We start from the raw sequence: 23,508 nt of genomic DNA on the forward strand, positions 1-23,508 counted from the left end.
ACAGAATCAGAATCATCTGCTAAATCTAAGGATGAAGTTTAATCCATCGACACTAATAAATAAATCAATATCTCAGCAGAAGACGTTTGATGTTTGTCTTTTCAAACAGCAACAGAAACGAAATCAATTAGTGGTGAAAAACAACGTAGCCTGTTCTCCTGAGACTTGTCTTTGTTACAGCCTGGTTACATTTAAAGAGACAAGGAAACAAAGTAACAATGAATTCATGCTCTTTCTTTATTAAGCTTAGATTTACTGAAGCTTCTGTTATCTCAGGTCAGTGGTGATGATGATGATGATGATGATGGAGGCTCAAGAGATGAAGGTCACACCACATGTTGCCTTTAACTGAGCCCATCCTGGGGGGGAGGGGGGGGGGGGGGAACCACAGCTAATTATTGAAGCTTCTCCTCAACTCTGCCATTAATCGTGTTCCAGTTGGTGTGTAGGACGAAGACGAGGACGAGGACGAGGACGAAGACAAATACAAGGACAAGTTTTCAGCAGTCGTCTCTCACTGTGAGTCATTCTGTCAATTATTATAATTTATCACAAATATTAACAAACTGCATTTACTTCTTTTTTATCTGCTTTTTATTTTTTTTACAAATGTTTGACAACAGTTTATATATATGCTGTATATTCTTTTGTACGCGTGTGTGTGTGTGTGTGTGTGCTGATAATAACATAAATTATTAATATTGAAACAGACAAACACATTGACTTGTGTTTTTTTAAATGTTTTTTTTAAATGTTTTAGTGAATTTAATCTCTGTTACGTAATCTCAATCTCAGAGTCAACAAAATGTGAAGAGATCAAACTTCAAAGTGTCATTTTACACAAATACAGGTTCATGTTAATGTGACGAGTATTTACATCTCACTGAGTGGATCCTCTCCCCTGGGCGAGACGGCTCTCCCTGACTCCTCCTCTGAGACTCCCTCCCTCCCCCCTGAGACTCTCCTCCCCCGGCCACTTACAGCTGAGACCCAGGAGCAAAATTAACAAGCAAATTGAAACAGACACTAACTGTGACTCTAACCTTCAGTGATCCCAGACAGTGACGTCCATGACCTCTGACCTTCGCCCTCAGGCCGACCACAGACAGCGACGTCCATGACCTCTGACCTTTGCCCTCAGGCTGACCACAGACAGCGACGTCCATGACCTCTGACCTTTGCCCTCAGGCTGACCACAGACAGCGACGTCCATGACTTTTGACCTTCGCCCTCAGGCCGACCACAGACAGCGACGTCCATGACCTCTGACCTTCGCCCTCAGGCCGACCACAGACAGTGACATCCATGACCTCTGACCTTCGCCCTCAGGCCGACCACAGACAGCGACGTCCATGACCTCTGACCTTCGCCCTCAGGCCGACCACAGACAGCGACGTCCATGACCTCTGACCTTCGCCCTCAGGCCGACCACAGACAGCGACGTCCATGACCTCTGACCTTCGCCCTCAGGCCGACCACAGACAGCGACGTCCATGACCTCTGACCTTTGCCCTCAGGCCGACCACAGACAGCGACGTCCATGACCTCTGACCTTTGCCCTCAGGCTGACCACAGACAGCGACGTCCATGACCTCTGACCTTTGCCCTCAGGCTGACCACAGACAGCGACGTCCATGACTTTTGACCTTCGCCCTCAGGCCGACCACAGACAGCGACGTCCATGACCTCTGACCTTCGCCCTCAGGCCGACCACAGACAGCGACGTCCATGACCTCTGACCTTCGCCCTCAGGCCGACCACAGACAGCGACGTCCATAACCTCTGACCTTTGCCCTCAGGCTGACCACAGACAGTGATGTCCAACAACATGGCAAAGATTGCTGATGCTCGAAAGACGGTGGAACAGTTGAAACTGGAGGTGAACATCGAGAGGATGATGGTGAGTTCATGTTTTTCACTGTTTCTGAAGAACAAATATAAATATAATGTAGCGTGCACAGACACAGTGTCAGGGCTTTACGGTTCTCGAGTGGCAGATCTCATTAATTTATTTCAATCATCTTATTCTAATTTACATATTACATTAAAGCAGATTCATTAATTTAACAAGCATCATAACTTCTTCTTCCACAGATCTCTAAAGCAGCCGCTGACCTGATGACTTACTGTGAAGCTCACGCTAAAGAAGATCCACTGGTGACGCCTTTGGCGTCTGAGAATCCTTTCAGAGAGAAGAAGATTTTCTGTGTCATCATTTAACTCATTCAAGTTTTATCATAATGACAATAAAGTTTCATTCAAAGTCAGTGCATTACAATGCTGTCTGTCCGTGTCTCTGTCGTCTGTCCGTGTCTCTGTCGTCTGTCCGTGTCTCTGTCGTCTCTGCGTGTCTCTGTCGTCTCTGCGTGTCTCTGTCGTCTCTGCGTGTCTCTGTCGTCTCTGCGTGTCTCTGTCGTCTGTCCGTGTCTCTGTCGTCTCTGCGTGTCTCTGTCGTCTCTGCGTGTCTCTGTCGTCTGTCCGTGTCTCTGTCGTCTCTGCGTGTCTCTGTCGTCTGTCCGTGTCTCTGTCGTCTCTCCGTGTCTCTGTCGTCTCTGCGTGTCTCTGTCGTCTCTGCGTGTCTCTGTCGTCTGTCCGTGTCTCTGTCGTCTCTCCGTGTCTCTGTCGTCTGTCCGTGTCTCTGTCGTCTGTCCGTGTCTCTGTCGTCTCTCCGTGTCTCTGTCGTCTCTCCGTGTCTCTGTCGTCTGTCCGTGTCTCTGTCGTCTCTGCGTGTCTCTGTCGTCTCTCCGTGTCTCTCCGTGTCTCTCCGTGTCTCTGTCGTCTGTCCGTGTCTCTGTCGTCTCTGCGTGTCTCTGTCGTCTCTGCGTGTCTCTGTCGTCTGTCCGTGTCTCAGCAGAGCCGCCCCTGGGCATAGGCAGTATAGGCAAATGCTAGGGGCGCCGAAAACGGAGGAAAATAATCATAATAATCATCTTTTTTTTAAATTATAAATACTACTTTAATACCAGTGCCATTATTACTATTATTTCGAAATATAATATAAGCCCACAGCCAGGGCCGGCTCTTGGCATAGGCGATATAGGCGGTCGCCTAGAGCGCCATCTGCTGGAGGGGCGCCCCTCCAGCAAAAAAAAACAAAAAAAAAAAACAAATTTTTTCAATGAAAACAAATTTTCATTGTTTTAAATTTTTTAAACAATGAAAATAAAAATGATTTTCTATTCCCAGTCGCCCTCATTTGTGTGTTCTCTCTTGAAAATAATAAATATTAACAAATGAATAAACAATGTTCCTAAAATGTGGTGCTGCTGAATCACATGACGGGTGACCTCAGGGTCAGAGCAGGGATCAGAGGTCAGGTCACAGACAGGTGAAGCTTTTGTTATTAACGACATGAAAAGGCCGTCCAAGCCCTCGGGAGCGCCCCAACACACACACGGGGGGGGGGGCACCGGAGAGCAATCTCGCCTAGGGCACCAAATTAGGTAGAGCCGGCCCTGCCCACAGCAACATAAAGTCATAGCAAAGACGATCAAATAATGCAGAAGCCTTTTTTCTGGGTGCAACGAGCTGCTGCTCTGTACCTGCCCTCTGTGAGGGGGGCGGGGTCAAGAGGCCAGCTGCCACAATGTGACCCAGAGACGAAGAAAAAGATTAACGACACTGTATCGGAATTATGTCCAAAAGACTGAAGCCATCCGGCGCCCAAGGAAGGAAAAGAAGGAAAGAAGAGGAAGAAAAAGGGGAAAAAGATAGAGGTACAGTTATGTCAATGTGATGAAGTGCATGAAATGAATAGTTTAATGCATCGTAGTTACCGTTGTTGGAGCAGAGTGTTAGCTTGCTAGCTTACTTCGGACGATAGCAACATTGTTTAATAATCAATAAATAGCTGAGTCGACGTGTGTTAATGTTACTGCACCTTAAATTCATCAGGGACGTTTGGAAACTTAACGTTAGGCCTGTTAGCCTTTTAGTTGTCCATCCCCTTTGTAATAGGGTGGTTGTAAGCCTTTGGTTTTATGTGTCACAGTTTATGTTTGTTAAAGTTTACATCAGTGTTAAAGTGCAGTTAAAGTGTATTACTGTTAATATTTCATACCTTAGCTTTCCCATATCATTCATAGGCTATATATACATATATATTCATTTCACTGCACTTTACTGGTTTTTGCACTCTGGTTAGACTGAATTGCATTGCAATGACAATAAAGTTGAATGAATGTCATCACATTTTCATTATTAGTCTATATTAGTCTCATGTGTAGCACACCAAGCATCTGTTTTATTTTATTAAAATGTAACATGCAGTCGTCACATATACTTCTCAATCACTGCCCCTATTCTGGTGACAGCCCCTCATTAGGGATAACTAACTATGCACCTGTGTGTCTGATAGTGACAGGGGATCAAATTATTCTCCTTGACCCACCACAATTACACATTGAGGATGCAGCCGGGACCCAAGTCGACCCAGTAGGTCCTAACCTGTTGAAACATTGCACTACATGCAGTCAGTCCCCTCCCTCTCCCCCATTAACTGCTGTGTCTCTATTTGCAGGGAGAAGGCCCAGGCCAACAACCGCATGATGAGGATGATGATGACTATGACGATGATGAAACACTCACCGGTCGAGACAGTGAGCTCCAAGATGTAAGCCTAGTCATTAATGTGCTGGTTGTGTTTGAAATGTAATAATAGTTAAAATCATACTTTAATAATGTACCACACACACTCCTGCAGGAACCTCGGCCTTCCCCAAGAGGACAAGAGGACTACATCTGCTGGACGAAGTAAAGTGAGTAGCCGCTCCCTTTTACACACCATAAACTGCATAGTTGGTTGCACTGACACATTAAGTCATCATAGGACATCCGTGCAATTTATAAGCGGTATCTCCTCCATGCAACGGAGTATAAGAGGCTACAGATTAAGAAGATAAAACTTGAGATCAGGAAGATGGAAAAGGATATAAGTATGAATCCAAATGCACAGCAAAAGGTCATTGTTCTTACTGTATTTAATGTTCCGTTCGGTCTCCACAGCCTGACCTGCGTGACCCACCAGCATAGCATTCAAAGGTTTCAGCATGTCTACTATGTCCTGTCTCAAGTGTGTGGAAAAATATTCATTTCATTTAGTGACATTAACACTTGTGTGGCTCTATTTAGAACCCAAAGCACTTCAGTTCATGTCTAAAATAGCAAATGCCAACCACCCACCACCAACCAAATGCTGGTGTTGGGTGGAAGAGGCCGGTTACTTTCAGACACAGATGAACATCTACCTATTTTGTTATGTCATATTTCCTCGGTCAGAGACACTGAACTTTGGTTTTGATTGATATCACCTGCAGTAAATTGTAGAAAAAAGAAAAATTCTAAAAATGGATTTAAGAATGGAGCTCTTCAAATTAAGCAAAATGTGCGTCCCTATAGAGGTCCCTCACGGCCCTCCCATCCATGTCTTCTGGCATGGGATTGGGGTCCTCCCATCTCTCCTCCAGTGTGACGTCCAGGATTGCTAATTAGTTTAATTTATTTGTGTCTTATTTTTTATTATTTTATTTTGGTGATAATGTTCTTTCATGTACTTAATAGATAATATATAATTATTAGTATAAATAATTTCTTGAATACATTTTATTATATATTTTATGTTTTACATATTATTTTATCATTCCATGACAGTTGTGTGTGTCTCTGTTTCTGTCTATTGGACATTCTTTGATCATAGATGGTGCTAAGCTTCACTTTTAGCCTGCTACAGACCAGGTTTGCCCAGCAGCATAAGTTACCATGGTTACATGGCTGGCATTCACATTAGCCACCTTGGTGGAACAGGGTTGAGGCTCAGATTGATGGAACGGAAACCTGAGCCACAGTTATGGCTTAGCCATGGTTGAGGCTTAGCCAGAGTCATAGTTTCCATGGTTACTGAGTTGGGGCTAATCTCAGCCTCTTTGATGGAACCAAACTCTCACTCATATTAGCCAGACTTGGCCATTTAAGCTTGGCTTTGCCTTTAGCCTGCTTGATGGAATACCCCCCTGAACACAGTCAGCCTTGTTTGTCTCTGCTTGTTTCCACAGTGAATTTCCGCTGGTGTCAGAGAGCAATGCAAATGATGGGTGTGGTTATGTTATGATGTCAACACAAGGAAGACGAGGTGCAGGAACAGGTGTGCACACTTTACACACAGCACACACACACACACACACAACAGGTGTGCACACTTTACACACAGCAGGTACAGAGTTCACTCACTCACTCATTCAGCAGCAGATTGTTCCTCATCTGAGCGTTTGGGATTAAATAAGGTAAATCTCACCATGTGTTCTTATTCTTTTTAACACAGTCCACAGCAGTTCAGTGTCTGCGGGGGAATTTCCTGCTTCTTTGGTGAACCTGCGTTTAATATAGACTTTAATTTCAAGTGTGACTTTGTGAACTGTGTGTGTGTGTGTGTGTGTGTGTGTGTGTGTGTGTGTGTGTGTGTGTGTGTGTGTGTGTGTGTGTGTGTGTGTGTGTGTGTGTGTGTGTGTGTGTGTGTGTGTGTGTGTGTGTGTGTGTGTGTGAGAAGCAGGAATTTTCATGTCAAACTAGTTTGACTAAACAGATTAAAACTCAGCTGTGACTCAGCAGCACTGAACAGGAAGTTACTGTTGTTCCTGAAAAGTCTCCATGTTACACATTTAACGTCATTTAAAAACCTCAGTGCGCGTGTTTAATAAGATAATAAGAAAATAAGCACTTTTCCTAAACTCAGGCACAGACTATACGAGTGCAGGACCGGATTTACTTCTTCTCCCAGTAACTCTGATGTTTAAAGAGTTGGAGACATGAACAAGTTTAACCCAACCTGAAACAGTGCTCACGACATCCTTTTAAACATAACGATTATAACTTTAATACATTTAAACTTTAAACTGAAGGTCACAATTGAAAAATATAAAGTATAGAAGTCACTTCCCTGGATTCTGTAAAAGAAACTCTTGTGGCTGTTTAATTGTGTTAAGGACATTCATTCATTCATTCATTCATTCATTCATTCATTCATTCAGTCATTCAACAACCACTACTAAATGATGTGTTTTAGAATGATTTCATTAATTATCATAAAGTCCCAGCTTGTGTCGCAGTGTAAATCTTTATGATACTGAACAAGTCACAATGAGCAGCGATTGTGTGGGTCAAAGGTCACAGATAAACTGGGTGTGAGCTTATATTTAAACATTCATGTTCTCGTTTTAATGAACTCTTGATTCTTTTGAAAAGAACAGAGCTTTGATTAGACATCAGCACTGATCACGTGGCTTTTTATGATCATCACATGACTACATCATAAAACCATCAGCTTGCACTTTAACCCCAAAGTAGAACTGTGTCAACATTCAAAGGTATAAAACGTTATAGAGCTGAACGGTATTTTCCTCTTGTTTTCAGGGCCAACGATGGCTAACTTTGGAGGACATGCCATTCCCGGCTCCTTTTTCCTCTTGTTTGGTTTTTGGCTCATCGTCAAACACATTCTCCAACACAACTGGAGGACGAGACGACCCAAAGGACGGCAAGACACGTCTGACACGCCGCCTTTCCTTAAGAAAATGGACTATGTTGAAGGAGGATTTCAAATGTTTGCTTCATTTGTGGGTTAGTGTTCCGTGTGTGTGTGTGAGTGCGTGTGCGTGTGTGTGTGTGTGTGTGTGTGTGTGTGTGTGCGTGTGTGCGTGTGTGTGTGCGTGTGTGCGCATGTGCGCGCGCCTTCATTGATCCATGTGTCGTCCTAACACAGGCATTATGGTTGAACAGTTTGTGGTGGACGGGCCTCACGCTCACCTCTACAGCACAGAGCACGACTCCTGGGTCAAACTGATGAACTGGCAGCACAGCACCATGTATCTGTTCTTTGGGATCCATGGGATGGCTCTGGTTTTCACAGCTAAATCCAAAGTGGTGCCAGTTTGTGTCGATCGCTTCACTCTGTCTCTGGCTCTTTTTGTTGAAGGTGGGATCAAACGTGTAGCTTCATATCAAACATGTATTTGAGTTGTCGCTCAGTGTTTGACTCTCGCTCATGGTCCAGGGTTTCTCTTCTATTACCACCTGCACAATCGTCCTCCTCTGGACGCACACGTGCACACTCTGCTGCTCGTGCCCGTGTTTGCTGGATCTGCCAGTACCATGCTGGAGTTTTTCATCAGAGACAACGTTGTTCTGGAGCTGTTCAAGGCTGGCATGTTCATCCTGCAGGGCTCGTGGTTCTACCAGGTGATTTATACAACCACACGCTACCTATTTATATGTTGTCTGTGTGTATATCTTAGAGAAATCCTCTGCATGTCCTGATAACCATCAATATAAAAACAAATCCTCATCCTAATCCCCTCATTCAAAGCACATGGAATGATTGGCTGTCAAACCTGAGCTGCGAGTCCTCACAACATCCCAGAGAAACACAAACACTCACAAATCCAGACAAAAGTTTAGACATGTAGCTCGGATTAGCAGTAGCTCGGATTAGCAGCAGCTCGGATTAGCAGCAGCTCGGATTAGCAGCAGTTTGGATTAGCAGCAGCTCGGATTAGCAGCAGCAGCTCGGATTAGAGGGTTAACAGGAGAGAACAGGATGTATGAGGAGTTTTTCCATGTGTCCGTCTACATTGTCTTACACTGATGAATTTGACAGAAATTTAAACGGTGTTTTTATTTTCAGATTGGATTTGTTCTGTACCCTCTGAACGGTAATCTGTGGGACCTGGAACAACACGGAAACATCATGTTTGTCACCATGTGCTTCTGCTGGCATTTGGCTGTTGCTCTGCTTTTAGTCTCCGGCTCCTCGTCTCTGGTTTGTTTGTACGTATCATTCTTTAACTACATTTGTTCTTTTGTGCTTTAATGTTTGCATTTCATTGACATACAGTAGTCTGCACTTTAAATCAAGTGTCACACAGAATTGATGTGAACCCCTGTAAAAACATCGAGTACTTATAACTTAACTTATTAATTTATGTGGAGAAGAAAGACGATTGGTTCATCTCAGATTGACTTCAGTCGTCAAAATAACACAATGTCTGAGATTCATAATCTGGGAGGTTTCAAGGGCAATTGCAGAAATAATCAAACAGGCTTTTAGACGACTTCTATCCTCTATCCTCTATCCTCACGCCATTTATTTCACTGATAAAAACCAGCACTAGCTCTGGTCAAAACATTAAGTTAAAAAAATGTGGTAAATGTTAATCATACAAAGATGAACTACGGAGCCCCTAAAGGGACATCAAAAAAAACAAAAAACTAAACGTTTCTGGTACCAGAAAGTATCTCGTGCTCACGATAAAGTATTGTATGCGCGCGTGATGTCCGCTAACGCAGTTTTAAGATCATTTGAGGTGTGAAATTAGTCATTTACAATTCAAAAATGTGGTTTGTGTATTAAGATACGATGTATTTATAGTTTGGCAGCGACGGTATCGGAGGTGATCAGCCCCGCCTCAGCAGACACTCGCTGCGTGCAGTGCGTGGGGCAGAGCAGCGTTACCTCGGCCTGTCCTGATGATATGATCCGCTGACATCGCTGTCATTAGATTAAGCCTCATCACAGAGTGTTGATAAATGAACAATAAATAAATAATAATAAATACTCTTAATAAATGCATATATATTATTTTCTCATTTTAAATATTTAACTTAATTTATTCATATATTTTATAGAAATATGTATTCTCATGTATTATATTCGGTGCTTTTATTTTGAAGTTGTATGTTCAGTGAAGGTCATCTGAGCCTCTTGGGCCAATGAGGTGTTGTGATTTATTTATTTTTTCAGCCATGTGAGTTATGGACATGGATGTATTGTTACGACTGTGGCTAAGACATGGTGTTGACTTTTCCCTCCTAAACTGGCAAAAGAGATAGAAAACGTAACCATGGGGACCATGTGGAAAATACATATATTACAGCAATGCAGTGCAGTGTGTGTGTGTGTGTGTGTGTGTGTGTGTGTGTGTGTGTGTGTGTGTGTGTGTGTGTGTGTGTGTGTGTGTGTGTGTGTGTGTGTGTGTGTGTGCGCGCGCGTGCGTCTCTCAGCTGACATTCAAAGTCAAAATAAATAAAACATTAATAATATACACACTTTCAAACTGTCAGGTCGAAACGTTTACATTTAAAACAAAATAACGGGTCAACAACAAATCTATCGATCACCATCTAATGACAGCGATGTCAGCGGATCATCTCATCAGGACAGGCCGAGGTAACGCTGCTCTGCCCCACGCACTGCACGCAACGAGTGTCCGCGGAGCTGATCACCTCCGACACCGTCGCTGCCAAACTATAAATATGTCATATCTTAATACACAAACCACATTTTTGAATTGTAAATGACTCATTTCACGCCTCAAATGGTCTTAAACTGCGTTCGGGGGCATCACGCGCGCATACAATACTTTCTGGTGCGCACGAGATACTTTCTCGTGCGCACCAGAAACGTTTTTTTTTTTGTTTTTTTTTCGATGTCCCTCTAGGGCAGGGGTGGGCAATTATTTTTCCCAGGGGGCCAAATGCCGAACTCAATTATGCATAATATACATTTTATTTCTATATAAAAAGCAGTAAATGGCATTGTTTTGACCGCTGGTAAGAGTGTATGTTATTATTTGGCAATTAAAAGGTGAGGTTAGCTTTCAAAAATATCATTTATTCAAATAGAATTCCCAAAATGATAAACAAAACGTGAAACATTTGACTCATTTTCAGTCACATTAATAACAAAGCATTTTGAGTTTCATATACTATTGAAACAAGGATTTTCTTAGCTTTCTAAAGACATCACATCATCTTTGTAGCCAAAATACTGTGATGAAATGAACTGTTGTAGTAACAACATCAACCACATGGCTTAGTTTTAGCGCTGACTTGCACAACGCTTGCTGATGAATAATACAATGTATAAACACCAATTTCTGCTCTGAGTTGAGTTCACTCACTTTATTTGCATTCTTTTCAAACGCCCAACATTTTTCGCCGTCAAATACTGACATCCATCCGTAGTGACAAGGAAAAAAAGTCGAAGCTTCCCACTTTACTTTGCAGCTGAAACTCCAGATTCTCTGCGATGTCCTCCACCCTTCTCGTCACGGTGCGGCGGGACAGTGGGATGTGTTCAAGCGCTTCTTTTTTCTCTGGGCATAGCAGTGCTGCAGACTCGACCATGCACTCTTGCACAAACTCCCCCTCCGAGAATGGCTTACTGTTGTTTGAAAGTTCTGCTTTCGGCATCCACTTTCCTCTTTTTGACATGAGCCGACATTTTCGCATTTTTCAGGGGTGACATGGAAGGTAGACAGGTTGTCAATCACACGCACTTCACGTGCACAGTTGACGTGCACGATTGCGTGCACTGTGAGAATAAATGGGCTTCAAAATAAAAGCAATGCGGTTTTAGTCCACCCATAAGATAATTAGAAATGATGTTATATTTTCTAATGATCATGTAATCTTTCGCGGGCCGGTCAGAATCATCCGCACAATGCCCATGTCTGCTTTAGGGGCTCCGTAATGAACAGTGAAACTTGTGTTCATTTCTGTCTTTTGTTACAACAGCACAGTGAAGAGATTCCCGGGACGGACTCGGCACGTCGAGATCGGAATGCGAACTACATCCACATCCACATCCAGCTGCCAAAAAGCTTTGCTTGAAGAATCTGAAGAAGAGTGATTTTATTTTCTATTTTGATGTTTTTTCTGTTTGAGACCAAGCTGCTGTTTGCACAATGTAATGTTTGTTTCTAATGAGTGAAAACAATATAAAGTTCTGTTTGAATCATTAAACCAAACATAGATGAGTTTTATGGGAGGTGAATATGATGTGCTATCAAAAATAATCTGTTTTGCGCCGTGGATTTTTTGTTTGCGGACGGACCCTAGGAAGCTGTCTGCTGATTGGCTACTGACTTTTGGAGCGACAGCTCAATTGCTCCGGAAGTCGTCACGGGCTTGACGCTGTCCGTCTGGATCTCGTTCCCCAAGTTTTCTCCGTCGACATCATTTTTTTTTTTTTTTTTTTAAATTATTATTATTATTGACAAACAAGCTTACATACAACATACCAGTATATCATTATACAAAGATTATTACCCAAACACACCACCAAACACTTTCTAACAACATAAATTGACAAACAAGGGAAAATAAATATAAAAAAGACAAAAACTAAAGAATATAAAAGGAAAAACATAATATATAAAGTAAATTGCAGGGGATTTTTACAGCTCTAATAATTGTGATCAATTATACAAACTTATTGCATGGACATTTTAAAATTTTTTTTGAACATCATTGAAATAAGGAAATCTCTGATTTTAAAACGAACTATGAGAGCGGGCATTTAGCATATCTGCACTAGTGTATAAACTTTGAATACTTATGAGTCAAGAATTGATACCTTTTATTTTTAAGGAACACACAATTTTCACACAATCATAAAATAAATGCTTTGTCGTTTCTATATTTGTTTTACGTAAGTAACAATTTTCTACCTCAAGATTAAATCTCTTTCTAATAAAGTATTCTCCGTCGACATCATGGATGTAAATAATTGTAAGTATCTAACGTTTGTCGGATTATCTTTGAGACATTAGCTCTGTTTAGCTCGGAAGGTGAGTTATTAGTTTAGGTTTTGTAGGAGCCATTTCTTTGTGTAGCTGCTGCAATACCAATGTATGCCGGCAGGTGGTGGGTGTGTTCTTTTTGTTGTTATAAAGGTGGGAACTTTGTGTCACTGGGCAGGTGTTGCCGGACGGAAGAGCGCACAGTTTTTCAATCGCTTGCAGATACGTTTTTGGCACGGTGGTGTCCGTCACCGATTTACTGCTGTTTGTTGGAATTGATCTTGCGCCGTAAAGTGTGAGAAATAAAAGGTCGCACATTAAGTAAATCAAGCGTGTGGACTCGACTTCATTGGACTTGCCAGTAAGCGTATTCAGCGTGTTATTAAGTTTAGCCTGTCCGGCAGCCCCTCAGTGGCTTTAAGCTGGGGCTTAGCCACTACAGGTTTTAAAAACATAGGCTAATAAAAAGGCTAACACTAGCGTTAGGTGAACGCCAACTTAGCATTACAAAGCAAAGCCTCATATTACTCTTAGGTACGTTAGTTATTGTATGTCTCAAAGATAATCTGACAATTATTTACATCCATGATATCAACGGAGAAAACCTGGGGAACTAGTTCCAGACGGACAGCGACTCCAAGTCCGTGACGACTTCCGGGGCATTGAGCTGTCGGTCCAAAACTCAGTAGCCAATCAGCAGACTTTTTAAATAACCAGAACTTTCCCAATTTACTGTTTAATGTTATTTAAAGCACATGGTTCTAATTAATCATACATATGCCGTGTCATACTAACCACATCTCTGACGTTTATAACAAACCAAACAGTTTGAAAATCGGTAGGAAATTGAGCAAGTTGTGGTTATTTAAAAAGTCCATGTACCACTACAACACATGTTATGGGTGAGCGAGCTGACTGTGGCAAGATGGCCGCCAGTGCGGACGTTCGACACACCGCCGTTAGACATCTTAGCCTTTATATATCTATGCCTCCGACAACGTCGCTGCCAAACTGTAAATACGTCATATCATAATACACAAATCACATTTTTTAATTCCAAATGACTAATTTCTCGCCTCAAAAGATCTTAAAACTGAGTTCCGGGACAGAGAAAAATACTTATTTCAGGTTTATATTTGTTTTCTCGGCTGTTATGTTCTGGCTTGTACACGGCTTGTAATAATGTAATATTTTACTGCAGTTACATAAGCGTCCACAGCGCGGCAGTAGAGCACACGACACTGATGGGGACAGAGCTGTACTTCCTCTGACAGAGAACTAGAAGGTTCTTTGTACTCGCGTACTTTAGTACGGGAGTACGCGAGTACAGAGAACCTTCAATGTACTCGCGTACTCCAGCGCGTGTTAGCGAGAAGTCTGCATATTGAGAAACGACCCGCGTGATGACTTGAGCGTACATGGGAAAGCCATGCATCCCAGAATGCATTTCGCCGAAACATAGCAGAGAAAACAATTATAGACTTGAAATAAACATTTTTCTGTGTCCCGGAACGCAATATTAAGATACTTTGAGGCGAGAAATCAGTCATTTAGAATCCAAAGATGTGGTTTGTGTATTAAGATATGACGTATTTATAGTTTAACAGCGACGTTGTCGGAGGTGACCAGCTCTTCCTCTGTGGACGCTCCATACCCACGGTGTCCAGCAGAGGGCAGCGTTAGCTCATCTCTGTCTTTAGATACTTGGTGCTCGATAGATTTGATGTTGACACGTTATTTAGTTAATGTTTTTAATTTAAAGGTATTATTATTAATTTATGTTATTATTATTATTATTATTATTATCAATAATAATAATAATAATAAAGTTGTACTGGTGCAGTCATTGTATATGTATGTACACATATGTATGTATGTGTTATATATATAGATATACATAATATATATGTGTGTGTACTATACACTGCTGTAATGTTTATATTTTCCATATGGTACTGTATGTTTTAATAACAACATAAATGTATTATGTTAATATTCAAAATGTGAAAATAATAATAAACACATATGCATTTATTAAAAGTATTTCATATGTTCATTCATCAACACTATTGGTGGCAGTAATGAGGCTCAAGCACTTGGCGCCACCCGCTTTTCAAACAGTAGAAAAAGGGAGTACGCCGCTGTTCCAATTGAAGATATAATATATATATATACTGTACATGCGTTCGACACTCCGACATCAAACATCAAGTTAGGGGGCGCAAAGAACAAATAAAATTGTGTATTTTTGAATGATTAAATCAATATTTTTTTTGCTGCTGAAAAAGTGTTGTTTGAAAATATTGACACAAATCTAATTCCGTATTTTAATCCCTCAGTTATTGTTTGGTCCATAAAGAGCAAAGAGCAAAGTAAACTCAAACTATTGAAATTTTAAATATATATAAAAAAAACTCAAACGGATTCTCAAAATAGTTGACAATTCCTTTAGTAACTTATTAATCATGGATTTTCATTCCAGTCAAACTAAAGTAGTCGTCACAACATTAAGTTCAGCTTCAAACATTTAATTCAACATCATCGTGGAGACGAGTGATCATCAACCTGCTTTATTCAAAGTTTCCTCACCAACGACACAATCTCTACACGACTGCTTTTGTAAAGTTTTGAAATTTACTGGTGAGACCAAATTTCTGGTGAGGAAAGTACCAAACCTGAACTTCAGAGAAATAACACAGGACTTGCTACTGATTCAATGACTTTTGGAAAACTATGACCTGGATAAATGAACAGGTGAGACAGGTGCTTGAAGCTGGCGTGCTCCAGAAAAACAAGTCAAACAACCAAATCCAGGCATCGTGGGTTTCACTGGACCGGAGTCACAGCTTGCTCACTGTTGTGGTGCAGGCGGGGGATCAGGTGCACATTTGGGCGACGGTGCTGTTGTGACCACGACTGTGGAAACAGATTTTGAGGAACCTGACGCCATGTGGTGCTGGAGCTGCTGCGCTGGAACCGTCTGGATACGAACCTGAAGGGGCAGAGACAGGACGTTGGATTATATTGAAGAGTTGTTATTCTACGTATATAATCTACGTATATCTACAGTTTATCATTCAAGTTGAAGAACAACCACACCTGTGTGGCCTGTCCTTGCTGCTGAAGCTGCTGAAACTGTTGCGCTGTCACAAAGCTGACCGGCTTGTTCCCTGCGATGAGCTTGGTGCCAGCAGGCATGGTGGTCAGGATGATGTTCCTGCCCAGGCTGCTGATGCTGTGCACAACACAAGAAACACACCAGCACAGCTGTAAACTCAAAGTCCTCACATCCCTTCATGAAGACATGCAGGAGGCTCTCAAACTGACATATATAAATAACGACCTGGTGACGAGCGAGGTCAAATACAAAGGGAAACTTACTTTGCATTAATACTTCCTTTTACGATGGGTGTGGTCACAACACTCTTGCTCTTCAGTGGTTGGTTGAGGACAGAGAGCGGCACAGTGATGCGTGCGGGTAACTTCCCCTGCAGAGACAAAGCAGAGGATCATTCATGAGTCGTGTGTGTGTGTGTGTGTGTGTGTGTGTGTGTGTGTGTGTGTGTGTGTGTGTGTGTGTGTGTGTGTGTGCGCGTGCGTGTGTGTGCGGTCACAGAAGTGAACTAAATACCGTCTGTGTGGTTACCACGGCAGCAGGAACCTGCCTCACCGTGGCCGTCGCTGTTCCGAGTGTCAGAGGTGATCCCGACACTCCGGGAGCCACGCTGATCCCCTTGGTACCTGCTACAACGCTGGCTGCCATGCTCACTACATTAGCACATGTAGATGCTGTGAGTGTTTTAGTGCCAGTAGTGGTCGTCACGGTGATGGTCTGACCCTGTTTCTGTGGAATGACACCAAGTCCTGGCATGATCCGGATGGTGGTGCCGCTCTTGTCGGGGGAGGTGACGGTGGAGAAGGTCCTGGATTTCTGGTCGGCGGTGACGGCGAGCGTGGGCATCAGGCGTATGGCCGTGTCTCCTGCAGCCTTCAACAAGGTGGAAGCCATGTGGCCCGATTTACTGCTCTGTACTTCCCCTGCGCAGGAAGCGGCGCTGGAGGAAGATGAAGGTGAAGGGTGTGAAGGAGCGACACGGAGAGTGGCTGATATGCTTTTGTTGCCGGAGGCGGCAGAGCCCAGAAAGTCCGGGGTGAGTTTGACAGTTGCAACAGGAGATTTGGCCAGAGTTGCCATCATGTCAGGGGTGATCCGCAGCACCGTCTGCCCTTTAGCGTCCGTGGTGATGGAAGACGGTGGAAGACGAAGGACGTCTTTGCCCTGAATGCGCAAGTTTGTGGCTGTAATTGGAATTCCTGTCCCTGGAGTCTTCATTCCGAGTTGTCCTGTGATGGAAACCTTGAACGAAAACCAGAGCAAGCGTCAAATGATGGCGTCACCACCAACAACGAAAACATAGTTTAAAAACACTGCTGCTCTAACTTCCTGTTTGACAGCTGGATGGTCATGGATGACTTCTGTAACAGATGTGGATCAGACGAAGCCGGACTCACAGTCAAAGATCCCATTTAAGACTAAAGGCTTCACCTGTTTGATGTTGGGGCTGCTGACTCCTTGTAGCACAGCGGGGGGGGCCGGAGTATGAGCTGGACTACCAGGTGATCCAGACTGAGATTTAGCTACATTTACAGCAGAGACAGACAGAGTGGTTGGCACCTGGACCGGGCTGCTGGCAGACTGAGTCCTCAGAGGCACAGACACCACCGTCTAAACAACACAAACACTTTTTCCTTTAGTATTAAACAACACCAGTGACATTTTACAGTCATGAATGAGGTGGAAATAAAAGTGGATCTCACTGATCTCAGACTGGATCCTTCATTACCACGTTTGTTGAAAACAGATAAAAGCCTGGATGCATGACCTGGTAGTGAGTGATGCTCACTGACCACCAGTGAGAACGGGGGATTCTGGTTACCTGTGAAATGCCCTTGGTTGCCACCGACACCGGCATCCTGATCTGGTGAGGAGTCTGATGGACCAGTGTGGTCTGCTGAGTCCCGGCTGAAGAGCTCAGACCAGCCTGAGCAGGAACCACACGCACCTGAGATCCCGCGGCGAGATGACTCACTATCCGAGCTGTGTGCTGGGATGTGAGCGGATGTGAAGCTGCAGGAGCAGCCTGACTGCTGGGTAAGATGGTTCCCAGCTGAGGCAACGAAGGAGGGGACACCAGGAGAACACTGTAGGAGTGAGACAGAGACAAACGCTATAGAATTGTCCAAAATAAAGAGGAACTAAAAGAATGTTGTGTCACACTGACCCTGGGGTGCTTTTCATTGAATCTGGAGCTCCAGTTTTTGTTGGTGTGGCGGTTGTGCAGGGTAGGGGAGACTTGGGAGTTCCAGGTGTGTTTGGAGTGGGTGTTGTAGGAGTTGGTGACATGGGGTTGGAGCTTATATCCATTCCCTCCAAACATCCAGGAGTTTTGGTGCCTCCGTCTTTACTTGCAGACTTCTGAAACATAAACGTGAATGAGTTTCTGACAGATTAAACGCAAATGTGCGAAAACAATAAGTAAAGCAGGCATTGAACTGTTGACTGACAGGTTTAGATGCAGGTTTCGGTTTCTGCTGTAGAGCCTTCCTTGCTTTTGCAGCAGCGGCCTGAGCCTGGTGAATCCGCTCTGAAGGAGGAGAAAAGAACATGAAAACATTTCATCCTGTTTACATGATATATTCTATTTTTATGATCTTAACATTTCACCTTTTTATTCATGATTATGATCAGGGTAAGATTTTCTAAGAGATGATCCTTTCTTAAATTTCACACACTGTGCTTTTTGAAATGCTAATAATTAACGTATGATGTATGAAAATAGTAAATATATCAAACAGTAATAAACAAAAACAAATGATTATATTATGTATATTCATACAGTATATTTCATAACTTCTTCATTGAGCTTCATTTCGTTTCTCACCAAACTCCTCTTGACTGCGATGGCGGTGCAGGTAAATCCACAGTTTGCGGCCGATGTCGTATTTAACACACGGATCCTTTTCATAGTGAAGTCTGTCCAGAGCTCCACTGACAACCGTGTTCACCTGCAAACCAACACAGCGTCTCACTCAAAGAAAAGCTGAGGATTAAAGGGAGGAGATAAGATTTTGATTGTCACACCTGAGCACTAGTGACATCTGGAGCCAGAAACTGTGAGTCTTTCAACAGCTCACAGATCTCTGCCCTCGTTCCTTCTCCATTGGGTAACCTGGCTGCTGCATCCCGCACTGAAAAGGATAAAAACAGAAGTCAGAATTAAGATCAGTTTAGTACTTTACACAGACTGAGAGAAGCAGAAGGTCTAACCCAGAGACAGGATGGTGACATAAGGAGGACGGTCTGAGCGGAGCAGCGTGTGCTCCCTGGCTTTGTTGAGAGACATCTCTTTGTCAAACACTCCTTTAACTGGACCCACAACAGACTCAAAGCCGTGCATCCTGAAGGTAAAGGCTTTATGTGGCTGGTTGTATCGCTGCAGCTCCTATTACACAAACAAGAAGCCATGAAGAGTCGTGTCCAAGTAAAAGAGATAGGAGGTTTTCCAGCAGCACAAACAAACCTGGACTTGAAACACTTGTTTTTCATCTCCAGTGCTTGGTCGAACCACATAATCAGTTGAACTGCTTGGTTGGAGACATTAATAAAACAACCATAATCAAGTGTTTACTAACTAATAAACAAGTTAAAATAGAAATAACAATCAATGAATCACAATTCATCGACATCATTTGTTGGTTTTGTTGAATGAGTGAATCTTACAGTCTTTGTACGGGTGAAGTCATCTCTAACATGTCTTCATTTTCTGTCTGTGGATGACAAAAGAAAAAAGCCTCGTAAAACCACACAAACTGTCACAGGCTTTTGTAACATTTAATACATACAGTACGTTATATAATAACAATAATAATAATGATAATAACTGTGCCACCTTGACAACTAAATCTTTGGAGTCCAGCCACAGCTGACAGAGTGCACTGAGATCCTTCTCCGTGTCCTGAGTGGGACCTAAAATAAATCCCAGATGTTAATCTCAATGAATTGATTTGTCCTCAAAAATAAGTTTTGATTGAAACTCTTACCAATCCACCTCCACTGCTGGGATTCATCCACAAATTCTACAAATGGAGAAAAGCCACTGGGGAGCGCCATCATGCCATCTGATTCAGAGACATAAAGGCATGAGTGAAACCAGGTGGAAATAAAACCAAAACATTTTGGTGTTAGTGAATAATCACCTTTAGTTTCCCCTGCAAGAAACTGCAGGGCTTGAAGAACCAGTTCAGACCAACAAGAGGCGGATGAAAACCACACGTTGAGGGAACTGCTTGGAGTGGACTGCCATATTTGAACTTTTTCCTCCAACTGAGAGATGACAATGTCTAGGTTATAATGTGTATTTGAAAACTGTAACATGTGTAATATGTGAGACTGTGAGATGAGTACCATTGAAGTACTGGCAAGAATCTCTGCCCTCAGGATATTCTCCAACAGACTGAAGAAACTGACAGCTATTTCATCAACTGTAACCGGGCTGCTCTGACACTCCTCCACAATTCTGCAGAAATGATGGTTATTGACACGAGTTAGTAAATCTCATACAACAGATGACACAATAGAGCTGGACGGATGTTAACTCACTCTTCCTTGATGTGAGCCAGTGGAGTAGACGGTGTGTCGGGCAGAGAGTTGATGATGTTTCCTGGTGGGGCAGACAAAGTGTCTGCAGGGGCCAGAGTTTCAAACGGATCCTCAGATTCCACTTTAATTGTTCTCATTTTCTTTTTTCTCCTCTCATCTCTCATCTTCTTCTTAGGGACAGCTAGGTCAAAGAGTGCTGGGAAATGAAGAGACAAACACACAATATAATAACACACATATACATATACATATATATATGTACATATATCACTATCACTACTCACACATGGTCCCCTTACGACCAATATTTGCTCTTGAAAGTACGTCTCCAAGATGGACATCAGAAGTCATCAGGTCAGGATGTTCCTGAAGAAATCAAATATTAGATTTACTAAGTACAAGTTGAGACTGATCTATTGAAACATCTGTGTTTGTTTAACTTACAGGTTGTCGCTTCCTCTTCTCCCGATGATTTTGCAGCATGGTTTTCAAGTCCTGCTCACCTAGTTCTACTTTTTCTGTTTAGAAATAAGACGTTTTTTTAATTAACCTTGTGGCGACTGTGTTCAAACACAAAGTAAGTAAAGCAGTTATATCACTGACCGGTTGCCTTCATGTCTTGGGTAGAGAGGCTGGGAAAAACTCTGAGCGGAACTGTGGTGGTCGAAGAAGAAGGCGACTGTGGTGCTGGAGTCCATAATGATATGTCTGCAGGCATTTGACATAAGACAAGAATTCATTTGTTTTTCACCACTTGCAATGTTTAATATTAATGAATTAATCTACAGCTACATTCATTCACTTTCATATGGTTTGTCATTTCTTGTAACTACTGTCTACATCAGCATGTGAACTCTTTACATTAAGGAAGTGCTTTAGAAAGAAACAGGTATTATTTTTGGCAATGACACTCATGAAAGAAGTAGAAAGGACTGACCGTCATCATCAGATGAAGGATTGCTGTCTCCACATTCAGTTTTGACCTCCTTTAATATACGACTCAATCTTCTTCTCACCCTTGGCTCCCGCTTTTCAGCGTTAGTCTTGGTCTGTAACTTTCTTTTTGGTGGAAAGTCCAGGCCATTATGAACAGCAAACTCAAGCAGCTCCTTGGAGAAGAGAGCACAGTCAACGTTACTGCCACATGCAAGGAGCTTCTTTGTTTTTTTGCTTTAAAGTTGACAAAAAAAAAACAACCTTTCTGGAGACAAGGATCTGCTTCAACAGCCTGTGGTAATACTGCTGAAGGGAGTGCAACTGTCGCTTTTTCTGAGACTTGGCACACAATTGTCTGTACTTGACCACCTCAGGATTGAAGTAGCCATCTGTGTGGAGATAAGTGATGAAAAGGTGTTTAGAAAAGCATCAAGTGTAATATGTTTGTGGGTAAATATGTCGGTAATTAAGAGGCACCTCTGAATAATTTTTGTGCAAGATGTAGGGGATTTCCAAAGTGGAAATTTCTGTTGTTGAACAGGTCACTGATGGTGCTGTCCTGCTCCGTGACATTGTTCTCTGGAAACTGTGGTAAAAACTGACGAAGGTGCTGCTTCTGGGAATCTGACAGGACTTCACTCCAGGTGCTTTCGCTCAGTGCAGCGAAGAAAATGTCAGGCTATTAAAACAAATGTTAGTTTCAATCGTCAATGTGTATTACAACGTAATAGGAACATTCTAACAACACTGAAAAGAGCACCATTTCACCGAGTGCCAGTCAACTCACGTCCTCGAGTAGATCCTCTGGAAGATTGACTCTGCAGTTCCCCAACATGCATTCCTCTGTGATTTGTCCATCGTTTTGATCAAGTATGTGTGCGAGGGGATCCATTCTTCAAGTATGTCCTCGTTTCCTTTCACACATTCAAACTGCAAACACTGAAGGTTTATAGTTTCAAATCAGACCAGCAGTTCAGCTACAGAGGACTAACAATGGTCAACATTCACCAATGTCAAAACATTAGCCGCTGTGTAAACGAAGCAAACTACGCTACAAGCTAAGTCCACCAACATTACGCTAACACATTTGTATTCTCCTTTTACATTTTAACAGAAGATAAGAGGAGATAATGCGGTTATTTATTTACGATCTGTTGAAACGGCTGCTTAAATATGCTATTAGCTCTTACCCTAAAAAGGCTATCACTTCATCACTTCCGGAAACAGGGGACCGATTTTACCGACGTACCATTTTCTTCTTCTTCTGATGACAGTGCAATTCTCGCGGGGTTTGTTGCTGCCCTCCACGGGAAGTTGATACGTATGTGTAAAATATAAATGAAAATCTGCTTTTAAAATGTTTATTTTACACAAAAACCCACAGATAATCGTAGTTTTAATGTTATTTTGTCACAACTTTGGACCGAGAGAAGCCATAACTTTTATCCACCACAGGAACCCTTTTATCAAGGGTCACTTGTGAGCACGTGGCTAATGCTAACTCTCCACAGCGAAAGGTTCTGCTAATAGATTCGATATTTATCTTTTTTATGTTATTATTTATCTTATTTGACTACACTTCTTTAAGTAATTATTTATCTAACTTGACTACACTTGTTTATTTTATTATTTTTTGGATATACTGAAATTAGTTGTACACATGCATGGTTTTGAAAAGCCTGAAATATCACTTTTTTTTAGAGCATAATTATAAAAAGTAAAAAAAAATATTAGACATAGCCGGGAAATGTTTGATACATTGAACTAAAGATCAATGACTGCTTTGATACCTAGACTCCTATGATATCTTTTTTGTTACATGTCGGTTTGTTTTTCATGTACCAACTGCAGTCATTTATTCTTTTCTGTAGTGAAATTAACATAAAACGTGCGTACTCATGTTGCAGTAGATGTAGATATACATTTTCTACATTGAATAGTTATTGCCAGCATAGAAGTAAAGGAGATAACAGCCTATTTAGCCTAACGCTGCAGTCACTATCAGATCGGCAGATTGTGGTGTGTTTGCCGATATCTGATCATTCATTTTAAAGCTGCCAAATGTGTGTATCACAAATGTGAAGAATCCCTGAAATGAAATGATGAATCATATTTGAAAATTAATGAAAAGACTAAATTCAGAAAGTCTGCAAATGACACATACAATTTAATTTAATATAACAGGCTCCATGTCATATTCCTGTACCATCACAGTAGTTGTCTCTGAAACAGAATGTCTCACTTAAGTGCATTTATTACTGTAACAATGTAGTGTAGATGACATCATTTAGGAGGATTTTAAAGAGTGGCCCATCTTTGCTCCACCTCTTTTTGGACTCT

General features: G+C 42.2%; 3 protein-coding genes and 1 long non-coding RNA gene across 8 annotated transcripts in view; 2 read left to right on the forward strand and 2 right to left on the reverse strand.

The window, feature by feature from the left end:
- gng8 (guanine nucleotide binding protein (G protein), gamma 8) overlaps window positions 1-2,263 on the forward strand; it is a 3,526-nt gene extending 1,263 nt beyond the window's left edge. The window contains exons 2-4 of the mRNA XM_058627393.1: window positions 439-519; window positions 1,800-1,900; window positions 2,095-2,263. Of these exons, the coding sequence (XP_058483376.1) occupies window positions 1,817-1,900; window positions 2,095-2,220 (210 nt within the window). The 5' untranslated portion in view covers window positions 439-519; window positions 1,800-1,816 and the 3' untranslated portion in view covers window positions 2,221-2,263. The remainder of the gene's footprint in view (window positions 1-438; window positions 520-1,799; window positions 1,901-2,094) is intronic.
- LOC131458351 (uncharacterized) lies at window positions 1,782-2,755 on the reverse strand. The gene is made up of 3 exons (XR_009240082.1): window positions 2,277-2,755; window positions 2,128-2,182; window positions 1,782-1,873 (listed from the first exon to the last, which is right to left on the reverse strand). It is a non-coding gene; the product is annotated as an uncharacterized LOC131458351 (long non-coding RNA).
- Window positions 2,756-3,552: 797 nt separating this feature from the next.
- tmem45b (transmembrane protein 45B) lies at window positions 3,553-11,813 on the forward strand. Of its 2 annotated transcripts, XM_058628351.1 has the most exons (10): window positions 3,553-3,716; window positions 4,358-4,434; window positions 4,520-4,612; window positions 4,703-4,757; window positions 6,051-6,139; window positions 7,405-7,611; window positions 7,754-7,966; window positions 8,045-8,229; window positions 8,675-8,817; window positions 11,566-11,813. In XM_058628351.1, exons 5-10 carry the CDS (start codon window positions 6,103-6,105, stop codon window positions 11,678-11,680), a joined length of 900 nt encoding a protein of 299 aa, XP_058484334.1. In that variant the 5' UTR covers window positions 3,553-3,716; window positions 4,358-4,434; window positions 4,520-4,612; window positions 4,703-4,757; window positions 6,051-6,102; the 3' UTR covers window positions 11,681-11,813. The 2 variants fall into 2 exon arrangements, with proteins under 2 accessions (XP_058484334.1, XP_058484335.1); XM_058628352.1 differs by lacking the exons at window positions 3,553-3,716; window positions 4,358-4,434; window positions 4,520-4,612; window positions 4,703-4,757; window positions 6,051-6,139 and adding an exon at window positions 6,150-6,278.
- A 3,271-nt stretch (window positions 11,814-15,084) lies between these two features.
- On the reverse strand, window positions 15,085-22,352 carry nfrkb (nuclear factor related to kappaB binding protein). Of its 4 annotated transcripts, none has more exons than XM_058627220.1 (25): window positions 21,956-22,352; window positions 21,646-21,847; window positions 21,430-21,557; window positions 21,170-21,341; window positions 20,836-20,940; window positions 20,677-20,750; window positions 20,517-20,598; window positions 20,233-20,428; window positions 20,038-20,149; window positions 19,830-19,956; window positions 19,674-19,751; window positions 19,523-19,599; window positions 19,354-19,400; window positions 19,154-19,214; window positions 18,901-19,075; window positions 18,715-18,821; window positions 18,515-18,638; window positions 18,138-18,217; window positions 17,855-18,048; window positions 17,510-17,774; window positions 17,119-17,298; window positions 16,204-16,929; window positions 15,954-16,060; window positions 15,672-15,807; window positions 15,085-15,564 (listed from the first exon to the last, which is right to left on the reverse strand). In XM_058627220.1, the coding sequence occupies exons 1-25, from the start codon at window positions 22,058-22,060 to the stop codon at window positions 15,424-15,426; spliced, it is 3,801 nt and encodes a 1,266-aa protein (XP_058483203.1). In that variant the 5' UTR covers window positions 22,061-22,352; the 3' UTR covers window positions 15,085-15,423. The 4 variants fall into 4 exon arrangements, with proteins under 4 accessions (XP_058483203.1, XP_058483204.1, XP_058483205.1 ...); XM_058627221.1 differs by having other exon boundaries at window positions 17,855-18,045; window positions 19,154-19,217; XM_058627222.1 differs by having other exon boundaries at window positions 16,243-16,929; window positions 19,154-19,217.
- Window positions 22,353-23,508: the final 1,156 nt, after the last annotated feature.

Source organism: Solea solea, chromosome 4 (assembly GCF_958295425.1).
Source record: "Solea solea chromosome 4, fSolSol10.1, whole genome shotgun sequence".
Taxonomy (NCBI): Eukaryota; Metazoa; Chordata; class Actinopteri; order Pleuronectiformes; family Soleidae; genus Solea; species Solea solea.